Source organism: Globicephala melas, chromosome 11 (genome assembly GCF_963455315.2).
Source record: "Globicephala melas chromosome 11, mGloMel1.2, whole genome shotgun sequence".
In the NCBI taxonomy this organism is placed as follows: Eukaryota; Metazoa; Chordata; class Mammalia; order Artiodactyla; family Delphinidae; genus Globicephala; species Globicephala melas.
In genome coordinates, this window is record NC_083324.2 from 17,852,647 (window position 1) to 17,872,753 (window position 20,107).

Below are 20,107 nucleotides of genomic sequence, written 5' to 3' on the forward strand. Positions count from 1 at the left end.
TGAATATGAGGGTTTATTTCTGGACTCTCAAATCTCTTCCACTGATCTATACCTCTACCTTTATGCCAGTACTACACTGGCATAGTTACTGTACTTTTGTTGTAAATTTTGAAATCAGGAAGTGAGAGTCTTCCAAGGTTGTTCTTCTTTTTCAAGATTGTTTTGGATATTTTGGGTGTCTTGAATTTTTAAAAAAACTTTATATATATATATATTTAGCAGTTTTAGGTTCACAACAAAATTGAGAGGAAGGTACAGAGATTTCCCATACATGCCCTGCCTCCACACAAGCATAGGCTCCCCTATTATCAACGTCACTCACCAGAGTGGTATATTTGTTACTAGGGATGAACCTATAGTGACTCATCATAATCACCCAAAGTCCATAGTTTACATTAGGGTTCACTCTTGGTGTTATACGTTTTATGGGTTTGGACAAAGGTATAATGACATATATTCATCATTATAATATCATACAGCATATTATCACTGCCTTAAAAATCTTCTGGGCACCACATATTCATCCATTCCCCCTCTCCAAACCCCAGGCAAACACTGTTTACTGTCTCCATAGGTTTGCCTTTTCCACAATGTCATATAGTTGGAATCATATAGTATTTGGCCTTTTCAAATTGGCTTCTTTCACTTAGTAACATGCATTTAAGATTCCTCCGTGACTTTTTATGGTTTGCCGGCTCATTTCATTTTAGCACTGAATAATATTCCACTGTCTGCATGCACCACAGTTTATTTATCCATTTACCTCATGAGGGATATCTTGGTTGCTTCCAAGTTTTTACAATTATAAATAAAGCTGCTATAAAGATCCAAGTGCAGGTAGACATAAGTTTTCAGCTCCTTTGGGTAAATACCAGTGAGCACTACTGCTGGCTCATATGGTAAGCATAGATTTAGTTTTGTTAGAAACTGCCACGCTGTCTTCCAAAGAGGCTGTACCATTTTGCATTGCCACCAGCAATGTATGACAATGCCTGTTGGTCCACATCCTTGATAGCATTTGGTGTTGTCAGTATTCCAGATTTGGGTCATTCTGATAAGTATGCAGTGGTATCTCACTGTTGTTTTACTTTGCATTTCTCTGATGACATATGATGCAGAGCACATTTTCATATACTTATCTGCCACCTGTATATCTTCTTTGATGAGGCGTCTGTTAAGGTCTTCCACCCATTTTAAAATCAGGTTATTTATACTCTTGTTGTTGAGTTTTAAGACTTCTTTGTGTACTTTAGGTAACAGTCCTTTATCAGGTGTGTCTTTTGCAAATATTTTGACCCAGTCTGTAGCTTGTCTTCTCATTCTCTTGATATTGTCTTTCACACAGAGCAGAAGTTTTGAATTGTAATGAAGTCTAGTTTATCAATTTTTTCCTTCATGGATTGTGTCCTTACTGTTGTCAAAAAGACATCACCATACCCAAGGTCATTTAGGTTTTCTCCTATGCTATCTTGTAAGAGTTTTATAGTTTTGCATTTTACATTTACATGATCCATTTTGAATTAATTTTTGTAGTGTGTAAGGTGTGTGTCTATATTCATTATTTTGTATGTGGTCGTCCAGTTGTTCCAGCACCATTTGTTGAAGAGACTATCTTTGCTCTATTGTATTGCCTTTGCACCTTTGTCAAAGATCAATTGACTGTATTTATGGGGGTCTATTTCTGGACTCTCTATCCTGTTCCATTGATCTATTTAAGGTTCTATTTCTATGAACTGGTATAACATCTTTCTTAAATGTTTGGTAGAATTCACCAGCAAACCCATCTGGGCATGGTGCTTTCTATTCGGAAGGTTATTAATTATGGATTCAATTTCTTTAATAGATATAGGCCTATTAAGAACATCTGTTTCCTCTTGGGTGAGTTTTGACAGATTGCGTCTTTCAAGGAATTGGTCCATTTCATTTAGGTTATTAAATTTGTGGTCATAAGAGTTGTTCATAGTATTTTTTTAATTGTACTTTTAATGTCCATTAGAAAGAATCTGTAGTAATGCCCCTTTTTCATTTCTGATATGAGTAATTTGTGTCATTTCTTTTATTTATAACTTCGCTAGAGGCTTATTGACTTCAAAGATCCTTGAATTTCCATATAAATTTTAGGATTAGCTTGTCAGTTTCTGCAAGTTTACTGAGGCTTTTATATGGCCTAACATATGGTCTATCTTGGAGAACGCTCCATATGCACTCAGATGGATGTGTGTTCTGCTGGTGTTGGGTGGACTGTTCTAGAGATGTCTGTTGGTCCAGCTGGTTTATAATGTTGTTCAAGTCTTCTATTCTCTTGTCAATGTTCTGACTACTGCTTAATCCATTATTGAACGTGAGGCACTGAAATCTCCTACTCTTACTGGTGGATTACCTATTTCTCCCTCTAATTCTGTCAGCTTTTGCTTCAAGTATTTTGGGGGCTCTGTTGTTAGGTGCATGAATGTTTACAACCGTTATATTTTCTTTGTGGACTAACACATTCATCATTATAAAATGTTTCTGGTTTTCTCTAATAATGTTACATATTATATTCGATTTTATCTGATACTAGTATAGCCACTACAGCTTTCTTGTGGTTGCTGTTTGATTGACATATCTTTTTCCATCCTTTTGCTTCCAACCTATTTGTATTTTGAATCTAAGGTGTGTCTCCTGTAAACAGCGCACAGTTGGATTGTATTCTTTACCATCTATCTCTGGCAATTTCTTTCTTTTGATTGGAATTTTACCCATTCTTATTTAATGTTATTATAGATACAGTTGAGCTTATGTCTGCTATTTTAATTTTTGTTTTCAATATCGCATGTCTTTTTTATTCCTGTAGTCTTCTTTTAACTGCTTTCTTCTGCACTGAGTATTTTCTAACATAGCATTTTAATACATTTTTTCACCATATTTTTTGAGATATTTCCTTGGCGGTTGCCCTAGAGATTAACATATATATCTTATCAGAATACACTTCAGATTTATACTAACTTCATTCCAGTGAGATATACAAATGTTAGTCATATATAATTCTATTCTCTCTTCTCCATTTTATGACATTGCTGTACATATTACATCTATACTGATACAAACCCAACAGTATAATTGCTACTTCTTACAATTTTATGTGTTTAAAGAAGCTGAGAGAGGAAGAAGAGCAAGTATATATTTATGGAGTTTGTTATATTAACTTTTTCATATGCCATTTTTAATTTTCTTCATTTGTTCCTGTGGATTCAAGTTACTATCTGGTGTCATTTTCTTATTCCATACAATTTTTCCTCCATTCCAACCTCCTTTGTGCTATTTTATATATATATATATATATATATATATATTTATATTTATATTACATTTCTATGGTACAGGCTCAACACATGATTATTATATACATAATGTTTTATACAATTGTTTTTAAAATCAATCCAGAGAATAAAGGGTAAAAAATACTCACTTATATTGTCTTTTGCATTAATGCCTTTATTGGTGCTCTTTTTTTTTTTTTTTTTATTGTGAGTTTTGAATCACTGCCTGGAGTCACTTGCTTTCAGCCTGAAGAACTTCCTTTATTCTTGTGGTTCTGCTGTAAATGAATTATCTCAGATTTTGTTTATCTGGGAGCGACTTTATTTCACCTTCATTTTAAAAATCATTTTGCTGGATATAAGGTTTTTGGTTGACAGTTCCCCCTACTTTTTGGCACTTCAGATAATGTTATCTCATTGCCTTATGGCATCCATAGTTTCTAATGAGAAGTCAGCATATAATCTCATTGGAGTTCCCTTACATGTGACAAGTTATTTTTCTCTTGCTGCTTATAAGATTTTGTCTTTGCCTTTCAGGACGTTTACTATGATTTATCTGTGTGTGGATCTCTTTGAGTTTATCTTACTTGAAGTTAATTGATTTCTGATGTGTAGATTGTTTTTCATCAAATTTGCAAGTTTTCAACCATTATTTCTTCAAAAAAAATTTTTTTCTCTATTCCTTTCTCTCTCTCCTCCTTCTGGTGCTCTCATCATACATGTCCTGGTGGATCTGATGGTGTTTCACATCTCTGAGTCTCTGTTCAATTTTATTTGTTATTTTTCTCTGTTCTTCAGATTGTATAATGTTTACTGGTTATCTTCAAGTTTACTGATTCTTTCTCCTTTAAGTTCAAATCAATAGTGAGCCCCTCTAATGATTTTTTTCACTTCAGTTATTTCACCTTTCAACTCCACAACTTCCATGTGGCTCTTTTTTTAAAAAAATAATTTAAATTTCTTTATTGATAGTCTCAATTTTATGAAACATTGTCATCACATCTTACTTTACTTCTTTAAGCACAGGTTCCTTTTGGTGCCTGAATATATTTACAATGGCTGTTTTGAAGTCTTTTCCTACTAAATCTGACAGCTGGGTCCTCTCACCAGGCAGCTTCTGCTGCCTGCATTTTTCCCTGTGAATGAATCACACTTTCCTGTTTATTTGCCTGCCTCATATTTTTTTGCTGAAAAAAAGTTAGAGCATATTTTTAGCATGTTAATATATTTTAGCATGATAATGCATTTTAGGATGTTTTAGCAATTCTGGATAACTCTCCCCTGCCCACCGCACGCCCCAACTCAACATACAGGGCTTGTTCATGTTGTTTGCTTGTTTATTTGTCTAGTATCTTGACTGGGCTATTTCAGTGAAGCCCACTTTATCCACTGTGTGAAACCTATGATGATTTTCCTCAGTGGGTGCAGCCTTGTGCATGTCCACAGTCACCCAGGATGACAGTGGTTTTATCAGGGCTCTCTCTGATGGACACTTCTTCTAATCATCCTCTTAGGCTGTGCATCCCTGCTGGTATTACACCCAGCTATCAGCCTTCACTAACTGCCAGCCGATTGCTCTACTGTTTTTTTTGTTTTTTTGCGGTACGCGGGCCTCTCACTGCCGCGGCCTCTCCTGTTGCGGAGCACAGCCTCCGGACACGCAGGCCCAGAAGCCATGGCTCACGGGCCCAGCCGCTCCGCGGCATGTGGGATCCTCCCGGACCGGGGCACGAACCCGTGTCCCCTGCATCGGCAGGCGGACTCTCAACCACTGTGCCACCAGGGAGGGAAGCCCTGCTCCACTGTTTTTGACAACGGCCTGAGCACAAGTTGATCCTGCAGTATGATCCATTAAATTCTGGCCCATTTGCAGGGATAGTTTTTGAAGTTGGTATTTAAACTTTGTTCTGACACCAGGAGTGCAGTTTTTATTTGTCTCTTTCCCTGGGTCTCCCTTGTAAACTAACTAGCCTATCGTTTAGCTTGTTGCTCTCATGAAGCTTTCTCTTAATGAACAGAGCCTCTGAACCCTTGGACATACTTACCTGAAATTTAAGTTCTGTAAGATATAGCTGGTAGAGAGGAGAAATGCTGATGACCTGCCCCTCCCAAGGAAATACCATAGCCCTCAACTGGGAGCTGGGAGGATCCCTGTGTTCTTGACTGAATTGTCTAGAGTTGGGTTTCCACCACGCAGAGCTAGAAGGGGAGAGGGAGGGAGTGGGTCATGATTCAAGTGTCACAGACTCTTGCTCTTCCTTATTAAGTTTTAGTAGATTTTCTTGAGTAAGAAATCTGTTTCTTACTGTGCTTAGGTCCTTAGGACAATTTCCAAAGACTCTAGATAGTTGTTTTAAAAACAATGTTCACAGTTATGCTTGTTTCACTGGGGAACAGTTTCCAGAGCTCTCATGCCACCATTTCAGATGTCACCACCCTGCCAGGCTCTTGTTCTGCTGCAGTAGCTAAGCGTTAGAATTTGTCTCTCAGGCTGCTTCAAGCAGTCATCATTCTCACAGAGCGAGCCCTGCAAGGGACGGGGAGAGAGACAGACACAGACCTGGTGACATTATAGGAGCCTTTGGATCTAGCTGTGCTTGAGATGAGCCCTCTGATCTGGACTCCACAGTCAGATAAGTGAATAAATTGCCTTCTTTGCTTAGCTAGTTGCAATGGAGTTCCTCTCACATGTAACCAAGAGTTGTAACTAATACCCTGAATGTCAAACTTTTAATAATGTGTGAGTAAACGATAAGTACTGTGGAAAGCTTGTTCAACAAAATTAGTATCTAGGGTCATTTTCATGTGATATTTAGGTAGTTAATCTCATCCTGATAATTTATGGCCTCTGAGTACTTGAAGAAATAGATAGACATCATTTATGATGATTCTAACTGATGTTCCTCTTAATAAGCATTTTTAATACGTTCCTATTCGCCTGTCAATATTTGTTGCTACCCAAAGGGTTGTTTCCAAGGAAGTCTCAATGTTAATTGCTAATTCTGAGGCATAATATTAATAATAATACAGAAGCCTAACTTTAATTATAGAAAGGTCTAATAAGTCAGGTAAACCTCTCTTTTCCATCGGTCTATGGCAAACTTATTAGAACATTTCTGGTAAGCATACAGTTTTCCAAATATTTGAACCAGATAAAGACCTCTTTAACAAATTAGAAGTAGAAAGAGGGAAGACTTATGTTGTTGCCCTTGATGTGATATAGAAAATCTAGGTAATTAAGATTTTTGTTGATTTGGGATATTACTACTTTGACATATTAAAGCATGGGACAAGTTTGTTGGAAACATAAGAGTTAGAAATTCTCAGGATGTATTTATAGTTCAAGACTGTGAGCAATTTTATCCAATCTCTCTTGATAATATTCTTCCCTAACTCCTTCCTTGAATGTGGATACTTATGACAAGTTTTATGAGCAACGGCATCAGACATTATTATAATCCTGGAACTTACAAAACTTGGTCAAAAAAGTCTTCCTCTGGAGGATGACTGGAAAGTGCCTTAACCTACCTCATATTACCATGTTTGGTACCGCTTGCCAATAAAGTCTCTGTAGATTCTGCAATCCAGTGATTTCTTGTCATATTTTAAATATCTCTAGGATCTCCAGAGGAGCACATTATTGAGAAGACAGGTCTTTATAATCAAACAGGCACAGTGTGTAACAAAATGTAGAGATCCATTATGCAATCTCACCAATTCCTATTAAATGAGGAAAAGGTGATGTGAATTCACAAAACTCAGTTATTCTTATAGAATAAAGGCTTCTGGCCTTCACTAAGGAAAAAGGGAAAAGTCCTCCAAGGTCAGTTTTAATTGACAGGTTTGATTTATTTGTGATTGGCATATTGTTTTAAATACTTTGAGCTTCTGAATTACCTGAAAGCAGAATGCAGTCTAGGGAGCTTAATCAAGTCATCTGCTGTTTACTTTGCACTAATAATGGTCCTTAGATCCACCATTCACGGAAATAGAAAAGTAAGCATCCACTGATTTAGGACTTCATAAATCTTGAATTGGTGGGATCTGAATTCCACTAATTGTACTTGAGAATCTAACAGTCTTGAGTTGCAAAGACACATGCTCTGATTAGTAAAATCTTACCTGAGAAAGGGTTTCATCTACAGGTTTGTGGTAGATGACACTCCCTCAGAAAAGAGGTAAGGGTTTCCCTGGTGCTGCAGTGGTTAAGAATCCGCCTGCCGATGCAGGGGACGTGGGTTTGAGCCCTAGTCCGGGAAGATCCCACATGCCGTGGAGCAACTAAGCCCGTGCGCCACAACTACTGAGCCTGCGCTCTAAAGTCCACGAGCCACAACTACTGAAGCCCGTGCACCTAGAGCCCCTGATCCGCAGCAAGAAAAGCCACCACAATGAGAAGCCTGCATACTGCAACGAAGAGTAGCCCCTGCTCCCTGCAACTAGAGAAAGCCCGTGCAGCAGCAGACTCAATGCAGCCAAAACCAAAAATAAATAAAAATTAAAAATAAAAAAAATTTAAAAATTTTAAAAAAGAAAGAAAAGAGGTAAGACTGTGATTCTCAGTCAACCGACTGACCAGGGCTAGAATGTTTGCATTTTATTTTATTTTATTTATTTGGTTGCACTGGGTCTTAGTTGCAGCTCGCGGACTCCTTAGTTGTGGCATGTGAACTCTTAGTTGCGGCATGCATATGGGATCTAGTTCCCTGACCAGGGATCAGATCTGGGCCCCCTGCGTTGGGAGCATGGAGTCTTCACCACTGTGCCCCCAGGGAAGTCCCTGCATTTTAGAATCTCCATCTCCTCTGCAGTGCCTCAGCAGCACACGGGTCTGGTTTTACAGAGACGAATTTCAAGGAGAACATCACCTAGACTTTATTTCAAATTACCCTGAGGATCAATATATCTCACTGATGTCCAGAAACTCTATGTTTATAATCTTCTGTTATGATATACAACTCAGGGAAGGTAAATGTCCTGTCAACTGCAATCTGTCTTTATTATTTTTAAGGAGGGCTAATTTCCATTATCAAAAGCAGATAAGGAATGTCAGCACTCATTTGTCATTCAGAATAGAATAGACTTGTTTAGCTGGGAATGAATGAAAACCATCATGTGGTGGGTCTGTTTTTTTAGTAGTGGCAATCAAGTCACAATTCAAGGTCAGGGAAGATTCAAATGTGTTCTACTGGGTTGCTACTATTTTTTTGCATACGTTGGGGAGACAATTTTCCAAAAATAACTTGGGATTTCTAATATTTTTTCCCCTAAGACAGAGATAAGAAGCAGAAGCCTGAGATTTTCTCTCGTCTTCTCAAATAGTAGTTACTTTTCATTTCACCAATCTGGAGATGTTGGTTCTGATTTGGGGCAGTCTTTTCTTACTCCCATTTTAATGCAATGAATCCCACCTCACAACCTGTATAAAAGGCTGTGGCATGTGAAAAATAAGTCATTTAGTAGTGAGTGGGCTTGTGCAGCAAATCAGCCCCAAGAGTACAGCCAGGCCTTGTTTTTTTCACAGGTTCTGCTCAGGAAATGCTAAAACTGCCATTTGCCATTTGGGATTTCAGACCAACAGATGGTAAGACCTCCCTGTGTGGGTGTTTCCCAGGCACCTCGAAATCAAAATATGACCCAAATTAAACTCATCTTCTGCCTTACAAATAATGGTCTTTCTTTAGCCTTTTCCATCCCTAAATAGCACTGCCACCCATTTTGTAGGCTGAACTATAAGAAATTGCCTGTTTTGAAGGTCATAAGTAGCTGAATACTGGCAATGTCAAACAGATCAACCTCCATAGCTGTTCAGGTCAGAAACCTGGGTGAGATCTTTATCACCTCCTCTCCCCTTCAACTCCCACAGCCAGCCAGTCACGGGGACTGGTAATTCTATTCCTCAGGCACGGTCTGCATCCATCTCTAAGGCAACTGTCATAGCCGAAGTCAGTATTAATTGGCCTCAGCAATTCCACTGTCCACACTGCAACGAACCGGTGAGTCCTCTGTATTACCCAAGTCAGATCATCTCACTTTCGTGCTAAGAATTGTTCAATGGCGTCTCACTGCCCTTAACGCAAAGACCAGACACTCCAACATGGCTTACAGAGCCTGTAAGCTCCAGCCCCTGCCGACCTCTTCTATCGTACCGTGCTCTATCTTCTGGTTACTGGACCCTCTATCTTCTCAAACGTGTTCCTGTCCACTTTTGCAGTAGGGCCCCTTTGTACCTACTATTCCATTTGCCTGGAACTCTTTTCTCTCATTACCCACCCTAGTCTCTCAGTGACCCCCTACTACTCCTTCTTTCACGTCTCAGCATAAAAGCCATTCCTCGAGAGAACCTTCTAGACATCCCCGAGACCAGAGTGGAACCCCATGTTACATACATCCATGAGACTCTGTTCTCCACCTCAGCATGGATCACATTTCTAATTACCTGTTCAATGCCTTGCTAGACTCAAACTCCAAGGAGGCAAGACCAATAGATAACTAATAAGGACCTACTGTGTAGCACAGGGAACTCTACTCAATATTCTATAATGACCTACATGGGAAAAGAAACTAAAAAAAAAGTGGATATATGTATATGTATAACTGACTCACTTTGCTGTACAGCGGAAAGTAACACAACATTGTAAATCAACTCTACTCCAATAAAAAAAAAAAAAGACCACAACTGTCTTGCTCGCCACCATATCGCCATCACTAAGCCAGGGCTTCGCACCTAATGGGCGCTCAATAAGTGTTTACTGAAGGCATGACCTTCACAAATGTCAAGGTTACAGTTCACAATTCAAAGCTGCCATCTTTGTTCAGTGATATTCTCAGTTTTGGAATATCTTCGGTGATTTTTCTATTTAGAATTTTAAAGGAGGAAACAAAAACATTCAATGTGAAAATTCAAAATGGAAAAGGTGAACCAGAACTCTGGACCTTCTCTGAATTATCCCCTAGCATAGCTACATCTAGAAATAGTTATTATTATAAGAAAAATAATAATAATCTAGAATAACACTTATTGAGCACCAACTAGGTGCCAAGCTTATGGAGGAAAGTGAGGCTTAGAGAAGTTAAGAGGTTTAGTGAGGTCCACACAGTTAGTAACTGGTGCCTCCATAGTCACAAAGACCCATAATCCAAGACATGCTTGGGATGCTCTCAGTCCCTCAATCTTTGGGAAAGACAATTTCTCAACCACAGGGACCCTCTCTCTACACCCGGAAGACTCAGAGCATCAACTACAGAAACCAAGAGGAACATATTTTCCACTGTAATTAAAATGTCTCTAAACACACCCTAGTTAATTCCATGATGTTTCCAAGAGCAATTCTCTCCCAAGCAGCATCTTATTAAAAGCAGGTGTTCCTACCGGAAGAAAGAGTCTCTGGGCAGCACACGGTTTGAATAATTTCTTCCATTCCTGAGGGTTTCCAACCGAAAATGTGATGGGGTAGATTCTGTACTCAAACTTCTTTGTATATGAGTCTGGCCACTGTCGTAGCTGAAAAACATGGAAGGTCAGGGGAGGGTGATTAGACCCCAGAAATATGAAAAACACCTAAGTCTTCTGCATGGCCAGGTGGAAATTATTCAGGTAGCATACGAAGAAAGTCTAATTTTATCACCACAATTTATGCTCACTGAATAAAAAGACCATTGCTAAGATTTTAAAAAATAACACCCAGAGTTGGCAAGGATGATGGGAAACTGGCACCTAAACTGCAAGTGTAAATTTAAACAAACTTCCAGGATGGCAATTTAGAGACTAGTAACAGCAAATCCCAAGACAGACGCACAAGGACTTTCACCGAAACATAGTTTGTAATAAAAACAAACAAACAAGCAAAAAAACCTTGTTCAATACTCAATGCTCAACAATAAGGAATCGGGAAGACGCATTACGATGGAACTATGCGGTGGACTAATGTACAGTTAAAGCAGATCTATATGTGCTGTCATGAGAAAATGGTTACAATATATAGTTAGGTTTTAGTAAAAGCAAAGTACAATACGAAATATATAATATGGTTCTATCTTACAGGGAAAAATATATGCATACGCTTACACGTAGAGAAAAATCTGAACAGATATGCGCCTAATTGTTAAACGTGGGTACCTGTGGAGGAGGTGGTGGTGGTTTCATTTTCTAAGTTTATATTTCTGTGTTCTTTAAGACTTTTAAGGACAGTGTATATTACTTTGTCTGCATAAATTAATTTTATAATAAAATTATTTTAATTTATAGACTTTATTTTTCAGAGCAGTTTTATGGTTACAGAATTGAGCAGGAAGTATAGAGACAGTTCCCATATACCCTCTCTCCTTCCCCTCCCACCCCCCAGTTTCCCCATCATTGACATCTTGCATTAATGTGGTACGTTTGTTACAACCGATGAACCAATATCAATACATTGTTAAGAACCAATATCAATACATAGTTTACATTAGGGTTCATTCTCTGTGTTGTGTAATTTTACAGGTTTTGACAAATGCATGATGTTCTGTGTCTACCATTATAGTATCATACAGCATAGTTCTACTGCCCTAAAAATCCCCTCTGTTCCATCTACTCATCCCTCCTCCCTCCTTTTCATCTCTGAACTACTGGCAACCACTGATCTTTTTACTGTCTCTCAGTTTTGTCTTTTCTAGAATGTGATATGGTTGGAATCACACAGCATACAGTCTTTTCAGATTGGCTTTTCTCCTTGGCAATATGCATTTAAAGTTTCTCCATGTCTTTCTGTAGCCTCACAGCTTATTTTTTTTATCACTGACCACTATTCCATTGTATAAACATATCACAGTTTGCTTGCCTATTCATCTATTGAAGGACATCTTGGCTGCTTCCAGTTTGGGGTGACTAGGAATAAAGCTGCTCTAAACATTCATGTGCAGGTTTCTGTGTGGACAGTTTATCAGTTCATTTGGGTAAATACCAAGGAGTGCGATTACCAGATTGTATGGTCAGCCTACATTTAACTTTCTAAGAAGCTGCCAAACCATCTTCCCAAGTGGCTGTACCATTTTGCATTCCCACCAGCAATGAGTGAGAGTTCCTGTCGTTCCACATCCGCTTCAGCATCTGGTGTTATCAGTGTTATGGATTTTAGCAATTCTAATGGTATGTAGCTGTATCTCATCATTTTAATTTGCAATTCCTTAATGACATGTGATCTTAAGCATCCTTTTCATATGCTTATTTGCATATGTATCTGTGTATCTTCTTAATTCTTTTTAGTTAATGCCTTCCCAGTGCCACAGTAACTCCACTTCTGAGAATTTATCCTATGGAAAAATTCCAAAAGTACATACACACTTATTACAAGGTTGTTTACTGTAGCATTGTTTGTAACAGTGAAAAATAGGAAACAAGGTAAATAAGAAATTGGTGAAATAAGCTCTGGGATAGGCTTACACAACAGAATACTATGCAGCTACTAGTGACAATGTTGCAGAAAAAGGTCAGCAAAACATGGTAGTGGAAGAGCCAAACCCAGCCTGCTACAAATAGCACACAAGCCAAGAATGGGTTAAACATTTTAAAATAGTTGAAAAAAATAAAAACAAGAGGACTTGCCTGGTGGCGCAGTGGTTGAGAGTCAGCCTGCCGATGCAGGGGACACGGGTTCGTGCCCCGGTCTGGGAAGATCCCACATGCCGCGGAGCGGCTGGGCCCATGAGCCATGGCCGCTGGGCCTACGTGTCCGGAGCCTGTGCTCCGCAACGGGAGAGGCCGCGACAGTGAGAGGCCCGCGTACCGCAAAAAAAATAAAAATAAAAACAAGAGTAACACTTTGTGACATGTGAAAATCACATGAAATTTGAATTTCACTGTCCATAAATACAAGTTTTGTTGGAACACAGCCATACCCATTTGTTTAGGTATATCTATGGCTGCTTTTATAAGAAGGAATAGAGGTGAGTAGCTGTGAGACCAGACAGCCTGCAAAGCCTAAAATAGTTACTACCTGGTCTTTCACAGAAAAAGTTGGTCAACCCCTATTTTAGAAGAAATTCAGTAATATAAGTTAACAGTGATAGAAAATATAGAATATAATTCCATTTCTAATGTTGATATGACAAGAAATGTAAATAAATACACAAAAATTGTTCTCCTCAGCATTAATATGATGGTTGATTTTTTTCATTTCTGATTTTATAACTTTTTTTTGATAGTTTACATTTTTACTCTCTGTCCACTAATATAACTTTTTTTTTACAGTGTACATGTATTGCTTATATAGTCGCATAAAATTTTTTGAAAAACCACACCATTGGGAACACTTTAAATTTGCAATTTTGAGATGGATATTTGGGAGAGATATCTTCAGGCATAAACACCCAACACAAGTGCACGAACACATCAGAACTGACACTGGGCATGAACATTCAGTGCAACAGTACCAACCAATCAGAACAGACACTGGGCACAAATACTCAGGACAACTGTGCCACTGCACAACAGCCCAAAATCATCCCTGGAAGGAGAACAGGAAGGTCCCATAGTCTACTGATTTCCTTGACTCTTTGATCTTTAGCATCCTATCTTCTAGAAGGGTTTATCCACCTTTGCCGATCCATGTCTTTTAAGTGGAATATTCAGTCCATTTATATTTGTTCCTATGTCTATATTTGAATAGTATACTGACTCCAGCCACTAGAAATTCCTGTTGACACCTCTTCCTATGTCAGAGCTACACACACACACACACACACACACACGATGTCAATGCCCCATGGGGCCCCACCTATCACCAGAACGGATTGGTGGCCATCCCTGCTTCTGTGTCGCACTATTTCCTGATTCTGAGTCTGGGGCAGGAGCACAAATTAACCAAACTTAAATCATATATTTGATCCTGAACTGTCTGGAGAAGCTACGAAATCAACCAGCTGGCATTTTCAGCTTTTATACTGGGAGATGACAAAAATAAATGAAACTTTCAAATATTAAATACCAACAACGTAGACAGTAAATACCACCAGACAGTGTACTTAAGCAGCTTTAAAAAAATTTCTACTTAAGTATAACAGAACTCATCCACAATGCCATTTCCAGAGGGATAATGATGGCAATTAGCGTTTTGTTTTGTTTTGTTTTGACCCTGAGGTATGTGGCCCTGAGCATCTCCGGAAGTTATCCCAAGACACTCTGGATATTCCCACAATGCCTCAGTGTTGAAACTGACAACCTTCAGAAGGATGGTATAACCTGCGCCTCCACACCAGCATCTCATGTGGCTGAGCAGAAACCAACTGCCGCTGATCTATAGCTTCAGGGCTAACACAGTGCCCAACCCAGGGAGACGTTCCAAGGAATCTTTGTGGAATGAGAGAATAAATAGGTTATCTGATTCAGCCTCACAATTACACTCTGCAATAAGAAGAGCAAGAATCGTGGGTCCCTTTTGTATGTCTATTATAGATTTTTGCTTGATACAGATGAAGAAATTGAGACTGAGAAAAGTTCTGTGACTTACGGAAGAGCCAATATTTAACATCTAAACTTGCACCATGATCCCAGCATGGAAAAGAAAGGGGTGACTCCCTATGCCCTGCGGTGATGTGAACACCCTATTATAATCTCCTTTGCCAATGGAGCTTCACTGGTCTAACAAAGAACTGAGGAAATAAGCCATCAGAGGGATAAAGTCAGCAGGGCAACGTAAAACGTGGCTCAACTTCACAAGTATCTGCAATATTTCCCCAAACTTTAGCTCCTAATTTATAATGTCCCCGGTACTTTGGCTCATAACAAATTACCCCAAAACTCAGCAGTATAAAACGACCATTTATTATGCTCAGATATCCAAGGATCAGGAATTCAGACAAGGCACAGAAGGGACGGCTTGAGTCCGCTCCACAATGTCTGGGGCCTCAGCTAGAAGGCTTGGAGGCTGGGGGCTTGAATCGTCTGAAGGCTCGTTCTCACATGTCCGGTGGTGGAGGTCAATTACCGACTGGGGACCTCAGCTCCTCTCTGTGTGGGCGAGTTTGGACTTCCTCACTGCATGGTGGCCAGGTTCCAGGGCCAGGCATCCCTAGACAGAGCCAGGCACAAGCTGTATGCTTTCAATGATCTAGCTCCAGGACATTTGGCATACTCTATTTTATATACACATACGTATTATGTATGTAGACGTATCTGTGTTAGCCCTCGCCTTATAACAAATTACCCCCAAAGCTAGTAGCTTAAAACCACAAATGTTCATTAACTCATATCATTTTTTAGGGTCAGGGATCTGTGAATTGGGTTGTTCCAGCTCAGGACCTCTCATGAGGGTGAGCCATGTGAAGGCTGGATGGGGCTAGAGGTCCTGTCTCCAAGCTCAAGCACACAAGTGTCGGCAAGAGGCCTTCATTCCTTAACACACGGGCCTCTGCAAGGGCGCTCTGACATAAAAGCTGACCTCCAAGAGAGAAAGAGTGCAACCAAGATGGAAGGTGCAGTGCCTTATTAAACCTAATCTCAAAAGTGACATAGCATCACTTCTTCCCTATGCTACTGGTCACACAGGCCAGGCCTGGGACAGTGCAGGAGGGAAATATACAAAGGTGTGAATAACAGGAGGCCCTTTGGAAAACACAATCTGTTACACATCTATAGTTACACATACACATCTTCCTTCTCTTGTCTTTTTTAAGTTCAAGCCTGTATTATGTTCTGCTCTGTCCTCATGCCCCAACTTCTAGCATGCAGTAGGTACTCAATAAATGCTTGTCCAATGGATATTGTACATGACCTGACTAGTGTTGACCCATAGCCACTTTTCCTCCATTCCTTCATGTAGGATACCTCTCAGCCCCCTTGGAGTTGGGTGGCCCTTGTGACCAACTGCTTCTGGACAGTTAAATAGGAGCAGAAATGTCGCTGTCAAGTTGAGGGAGTGAAAAGCACAGTGGGGATCCGATAGTCCCAATGTTTCCTTTAGTGGCATCTCAAGAACTGCAGAGGCCAAATGTTCCAGCAGGTGCAGCTACGTGCATGAATGGTCTCTGTCAACTGTGGTCCCAGGCTGAGGGGGCCGTGTGGACAGGGACCCTGCTGTGCCTGCATGACACATGCAGCAGGCATGTGGAAAGTCTCTGAGCTTTCTGGAAGCTGTCACTGCAGCCTGAGGTAGCCTATCAAGATTATCGATAAGCATCTCTTGTATCACTTCTGCTGGTCCCGAGCTACAAAGGGGGAAACCGAAGTCCAAAAAGCCCACAAGACTTGCCGGAGATCACACAGCAAGAGTGGAGCTAAATTTTGAATTCAAGACTTCCATCTACTAGTTTGGGAGGTAGTAGGATATAGTGGTTAAGTTCGTGGAGGTCTGAGTCAGTAACCTTGAACTGACACCTGATGAGCTACTCACTAAGACTCTCTGAGTCTCAATGATCTCAGCTAGTAAAATAGGGACATGGTTATTACCATCTTCAAAGGATTCTTGTGAGGATTAAGTAAAAGTAAATCGTAAGTCATAAGCCCTTGATAAAGGCTATTTTATTTTTAAAATTATTATTACTACTATTATTGTTATTATTATTAATTATAATTCCCCTTACACCACAGAGAAGCTACCTATGTGTGTTTCAATGTTTTTCTTTGCCCCTTTCACTGACTCAGACCTTCCTCAAGCCATTTTCCAATCAATTTCAAAGCCCCAAGACTGTTCTGCCCTGACTTCTCTTGGTGAGGATGTCGAGGTGATTTTTTTTCTGGAGAAAACATAACACGTTTTCTAGCTTTCTGTTATTAGTCTTTCTCTGCCCAACAGGCTGCTTTGGCCTTTCTCATCAGCATGGCTACCCCAGTAGCAGGATGCAGCCTGGTGACACAAGTCGGTAGATACAAAACAAAAGAGCTTCTCTCTCTGCCAGTGCACAAGAACTCACCGCAAGAGAAGCCTCTCCAGGAAAACAAAGCTCAGTGTGCTGACGCACACGTACCGAGCCCGGGGAGAAGAGGCATTTCCAAAGCTCTCCTGGACTGGGAGGAAACTGTTACTTATTCCTCAGTACAGGAAGAGTCAAATCAATGATGACCCAGCCACATAATAAAAGACTGTGTCGTCAGCAAAAAGGGATGAGGTGAGAATCTATGAGTCCTCACCTGGAACGATGTTGATGCTATGGCTTTAAGTGAGGAAACGCAAGTTCCAGAATAATACACAGAGAGGGATCTGGATTTTGTAAAAGAAATATGTTTTGATAAATAAATATAATAAGTATATTATATATTTATATATATAAAATAAAAGAATACGTGCATGTGCATGTGTTATACATATATGTGTTTATACTTATACAAATATACGTGTATACACACAAACATACACAATCACACAGATGTGTAAACACACACACACCTGCATATGAAAAAAATATGGGAGAATCACTCACAAGTGTTGACTCTGACAGTTTCTTGTGTGGGAAAGAACCGTAGCAAGGACTTCTGCCTTTTTAATTTATAACATCTATACTGTTGGAATTTATTTTGATGAGCGTATATTATTTGTCATTCAAAAAACACACATACATAGATAAAAATTAGCTACGTGACTCCCACTAAGAACAATGTCAATAACACCAAGAGGGATGGAGCCCTGGGTCAAGTGCTTTAAGTGCATCATCTCATTTAATCCTCACCATGTCTCTCTACAGGGGGTGTAATTATCCCTATATTATAGATGAGAACAGTAAGGCTCGGAGTCAAGGGTTCATGGGCGCACAGCTGAGTATGCAGCAGAATAATTAGGAAACAGGATATGCCTTTCCCGCAATGCAGTCTGTCTGCACTCAGTAAACAGCGTGCCACAATTCCTGCACATTCACCTGCTTGTCAAACTCGGACTTCAGAGATTCTTCGGTGAAGATGTGAAATCGCATCTTCCTGTGGCTGAAGAGCACGGCCGATTTGAGCATGACCAGCGTCTCCTCCAGCCGATTGCCACAGGCCACCACGGCCAGGTGGATCCAGAGCTCGGGGGGCAGCACAGCTTGGAAACTCCGGAGTTCTCCAGGCCTCCTAGAAAGAAGAAAAACAGGTGAACGCTGTTATTAAACTCATAAAAGAAAAACAAAACAGCTAGTGAAGGGTTGGAACGTTTCAAAACATGAACAGGCACAATCTGTTATATTTTATAAAATGATAAGCATTTTGACAATTCTTCCTGCTTAGGGAAAAATACCGTTTATTCCCATATTTATCCTGGCAATAGCAGGATGAGTCACTGTTTGGACTGCTATAGGTGTCTGAGGCTTTTTCCGCCAGCATTCAGCTGTCTAGTGCCTGCTGGCTGCCTACTGGCCCATGTTTGGAAATGGTATTGCTAAACTCTGACAGCTGACACAGGGCTGTGGAGCTCCCACTCACATGGGCCATGGAAATTAGATTTGAACGCAACTTGGACAAGAGGAAGGTGGGCGGTGGCTTTCCCATGTGAAACGAGCAACATGATACTCCCATGATCTGGATGGTTTTAGCTTGCAGTGGAATGCATGACCACCGGACCATAGGAAAATCATGCACACCCGGGAAGTGAGCAAAGAAAACAACGCATGGGCCTCCACTCCATCTTGGGAGAGTCTTAAAGAAACAGGTGTTAATCCTAAATGTCTCGCTCAAGACTGCGGAGCTGGTAGGTACGAAATTCAGCTTCCAGTGTGAAATGCATATTAACGAGAAGCAGACAGGAGAGGGGGCAGGTTAAGCTGAAAATTACCAAGGTATCAAATATCCAGTCAACAGCTGAGAGGGGAATAGGGTCCAAGAAGTCCAGAATCATCATCCAGCTATTTCCTCGTAATAAAACATTTGTTCCAGACAAGGAGACACAGCCAAGCCTCAAACACACCACTGAGAAACATTTGCAGGCAAGCTGGAAGAAGCTGGCCTGGAAAAGGTGCCCTGAGACAAATGAAACTAATTTACTTGCACAAAAGATCTGGAGACCAGGGGAACTTGGACGTGGAATGCTACCTTCCTTCCAAAAACTTCGAGTTCAATCAGCGTGCTGCTCCATTATTCACTGCTTGGTCGAATAAAGGCAGCCTTGCTCCAGATTTCTTTCACCAAGAGGAAAGTTGAAGATGTGGGTGGAGGACTTTTGATAGCTTTCCAGTTTGATTACTTAAGAGCACGCTGAATAGAAGCACAGCCTGCTGGCTTAGTTAAGCTCAGATTCGGGGAGTCACTGAGATTCTAGTTATTTCGGGGATCGGAGGAAAAGACAAGTAGAGCTGTCCTACATATCTCCTGAAATTGTCCACGTCTCTCCATGCCCCTGCTGCTACCTGAGGAGATCACCAACTTCCCTCACCTGATCGCTGTGACAGCCCCCTAGATGGTCCACCTGTCTCCAGTCTGATCCTTAACCCCTATCCTATGATTTCTTCTTGTGGGTGCCAGAGTGACGTTCTTCTAAAAATGCACAAAGGATCGTGTTACTCCCTTGATAAAAATCATGTAAGGCTCCCGACTGCCTTCAAGGTCAAGTCCAAACTGCTGACTGCGGCTCCTACTTATATCTCTTGTAACTGCCTCTAGCACCCTCCGCCTGCATGGGCAGCCATGCAAAATCACGGTCACACTTATATTGCAGCTCTCCAGCTCACTCCTAGTCATGAGACCATGCTGGGTTGCCTTCGGGCCTTGGCACATACACTGTCCCTCAGAAATGCTCTTCTCTGCTCTCTCTGCCTTGCTAACTGCAGCCCATTTATGAGTCCACAAATCTATACTGAGTGCCTACTATGTGCCAGACACCGTTCTAGGTGCCAGGAAGACAGTAGCGAACAAACCGGACCAAGATGCC

General features: G+C 40.5%; 1 protein-coding gene across 1 annotated transcript in view; it reads right to left on the bottom strand.

Moving 5' to 3' along the window:
• GXYLT2 (glucoside xylosyltransferase 2) overlaps window positions 1-20,107 on the bottom strand; it is an 84,671-nt gene that overhangs the window by 45,484 nt on the left and 19,080 nt on the right. Inside the window, exons 2-3 of the mRNA XM_030867731.2 lie at window positions 18,126-18,318; window positions 10,672-10,803 (exon numbers count right to left, since the gene is read on the bottom strand). Coding sequence (XP_030723591.2) covers window positions 10,672-10,803; window positions 18,126-18,318 — 325 coding nt within the window. The remainder of the gene's footprint in view (window positions 1-10,671; window positions 10,804-18,125; window positions 18,319-20,107) is intronic.